At 34.5% G+C, this 3,162-nt stretch overlaps 1 protein-coding gene across 1 annotated transcript; it reads left to right on the forward strand.

The window, feature by feature from the left end:
- The first annotated feature begins 394 nt into the window (after positions 1–394).
- Positions 395–2,884, forward strand: LOC136216837 (probable phospholipase A2 homolog 1). Its single transcript, XM_066003387.1, has 5 exons — positions 395–398; positions 517–662; positions 769–808; positions 924–1,043; positions 2,552–2,884. Exons 1-5 carry the CDS (start codon positions 395–397, stop codon positions 2,728–2,730), a joined length of 489 nt encoding a protein of 162 aa, XP_065859459.1. The 3' UTR covers positions 2,731–2,884.
- Positions 2,885–3,162: the final 278 nt, after the last annotated feature.

Here is a 3,162-nt window from a genome sequence, read left to right on the forward strand (position 1 = left end):
GAAAATCGTTCTATACACACTCTCTGTTTACTTGCTCAGTTTCGAAAAAATATCGAATGGATGAAATTAAATTGTGTGTTGAAGGCAGTCTCACACCACCTATTTATACAAGAAAAAAGAGCTGTTTGAGCTCTGATTTCATGGAGAAAGAGAAGGAGAAAAATCTGGAAGGTGGAGGAGACTGAAGACACGTTCAGAAAAAATGGACGTTGTGAACAACGTTCACAAAGACTGAATCAAAGTAAAAAATAATTAAATAAAAATTAATTTCTGAAATTAAAAAAAAATATTAATTAATTTTTTTTACAACCCGGCCCGGTTCGGTCGGTCGGACGGCACGCGCGCGCGTGTGTGGTGGTCAACCATGAAGATAGGTCCTCACCCTTTCACAAAAATGGGTACCTCTTGGGGCACACCCCAAGCATGTGAGGACCTTCTTTATAAACATCTCCACTAAGTGCTTTGAAAGCAATGTGGGATGTTTTTCCATTTGAAAAAACTCAAAGACATAAGAAGACACATGGGGTGGGCTTTATTTCACAAATTATATTTGGGCCAGCCCAACAATTCGCCATGCAACAACTCTCACCGCTACCGTAGCTTTCACCTTCGTTTCCGTTTTCCTCGTCGCCGTTGCTGACTCCGCCAACAACGAATCTCAGGTCCACTCTTCTAACAATTCATCAAATCCAGTGATTTTTACATCTCGGATTTCCTATTAATCTCGCTTTTAGACAGTTATTAGAATCCGAATCTGTATTTTTGCAGGTGAGATGCAGCAAAACCTGTATTGTAGAGAACTGTAATAGTAAGTTGAATAAATTCCTATTACTTTCTACAATATTATCTTCAAATTCGTCCTTTAATACATTTGTTTATCTGATTTTGTTATTCTTTGTTTGTCAATGATGATGCAAAATTAGCCATTGGGATTAAATACGGGAAGTATTGTGGAGTTGGGTGGAGCGGATGTCCTGGGGAGAAACCATGTGATGATTTGGATGCCTGTTGTAAGATTCACGATGAGTGCGTTGAAAAAAAGGGTATGAAATGAGTTCAGCTTACGATATTTTCCCATTCTATTGTATGCCATTGTAAAGTTAGATTCTGTTTATTCCGATTTTGTGGTGAATTGAGTCCGGAGAAAAGTCAATCTTTGAATATATAAATAGAGACTTACTCATTTCATTTCCTTCTAAATTTGTATTTTTAATCTTTGAAATGGCTATAGAAAAACTGCAAACCTTATTTCTGATACAGATGAAATGCCTAACAGTCTTTTAACTGAATCAGATATTCACAATTAATTAACTAATAGGACAAGCATGAGGTTAATGTGTGTGACAAACCAGCACTTATTATTATCCATCTACTCGCACTTCTATTCTTAATTTACATAATAGGCATGCCTATTAGGACTTGTGCAACAAAGACAAAGAAAAGAGAAGTGGCATTTGAAATTTCTGATGATCACCTTGATAATTTAAGGTTAGCAATTCCTCAAGAAAGAAGATGAAAGCTCTTTGTGGATTGCACAAATGAATTGCAAGAATAATCTGACCCCTCATATAGGATATCTTACATGGAGATTTTTTTGGTACTTACTGAGAAAGGATTAACTTGAACACAGCCAAACTTTGACATTAAAATACTTTAATTCTCTTTTATTTTAAAGTTTTCACTGTTAGTATATGAGGTAGAACAAATTACTTAGTACATGACACTTGAGTCTTTTCTTTTGCCACTATAGTTAATTCAGAAAGGGATAATCTATCAAAAAGGCAAGGACATATGACAAAATGCTAATTAAAAAATAATGAAAGTTATTAATATGTTGAAAACCTGGTGGAGGCTGGATGTTTTGAGGACGATGGGTGGTAGTCCTACAACAGAGTGAGAAGACATTTCAACACACTATGATGCTCAAGTCAGTAAGAGATGAAGAGAAAATTAAGTGAAGAGCAATGTCAGAGTAATGCAAACCATACCTTGGAGACTCAAGGCTTTTTATTTAGGGTTTCAATAGCTCTAATTATAATAGGATTAATACACCTATTCATCCAATAGGAAAGGAATCCTAGTTGGAATAAAATATAATTTCCTTATTCAGAAAGGAGTATATATAAGCTCCATAATTAGAGTAGAGCCTGAAATCCTTTCCGTTATAGGATCTGGATTACCTTTTGTGCGGCTCGATGACTTAGGTCCTTGCTTTATTTATATCTGGTCTCTCACTTGTATAAATACCAGACATAAATGTTAGTAAGATAAAATGTCTAAAATGTTGCATATATTATTTATCACAGTTCAGGGAGAAGAGTAACTTTAGGACAGTAAAAAGTTGTGTTTTATGGATCATGTTTCAAGGATGTGGGATTGTGATCAACCTAAAAAGAAAGTTTAAATGTTTCATACTATGATAATCTGTGCTTATTTGATTTATGTAGTTCAATACTTGTAAGGATAGAAACAATTCTCACATGTTCGTTTATATATTGTATATGTTCTGTCAATTATACAGTTTATGTGAGTGGTAATTCTGTTTTTTCAGGTTTAACGAATATAAAATGTCATGAGAAGTTCAAAAACTGCATAAGAAAAGTGAAGAAAACTGGGAAAGTGGGATTTTCTGAAATTTGCCCTTATGAGATAGCTATGCCTACAATGATTCAGGGTATGGATATGGCAATTATGTTTAGCCAGTTTGGTCTACCAAAAGATGAACTCTGATTTAATGATTCTTGGACTGCAATACAGAGTCCCATTTAAGTCATTCTTTGCTCGGCAAGATGAAGTCTTTTAAGAATTCTGAGCCTTGAAGCATTCTTTGATTTTGTTAGTTTACTACTAGTAATTAATGTAGTGTAGATATTAGCCTTTTCAATGGGTTCCTGAAAATCACACAACTGAACACTTTCTTGTTTGAGGCAATTCTGGTTTGTCTCTTCCAAACTTACTTCTGATTTTACATTTTTCATGGTATCATCACCAGCAACTAGCCAGTAGTGATATCTGCCAAGGTTCATTTGAACGGTGTTGACAAATTCGCACGATAACACAATTTATAGAGACAAATTGTCTGGCACGATTGACATAAGTATCATTTTTTTATTACATTTATATAATATATAATCACATAACATGATTATAACACTACATTCA

The sequence above is a fragment of the Euphorbia lathyris genome, chromosome 2 (assembly GCF_963576675.1).
Source record: "Euphorbia lathyris chromosome 2, ddEupLath1.1, whole genome shotgun sequence".
Classification (NCBI taxonomy): domain Eukaryota; kingdom Viridiplantae; phylum Streptophyta; class Magnoliopsida; order Malpighiales; family Euphorbiaceae; genus Euphorbia; species Euphorbia lathyris.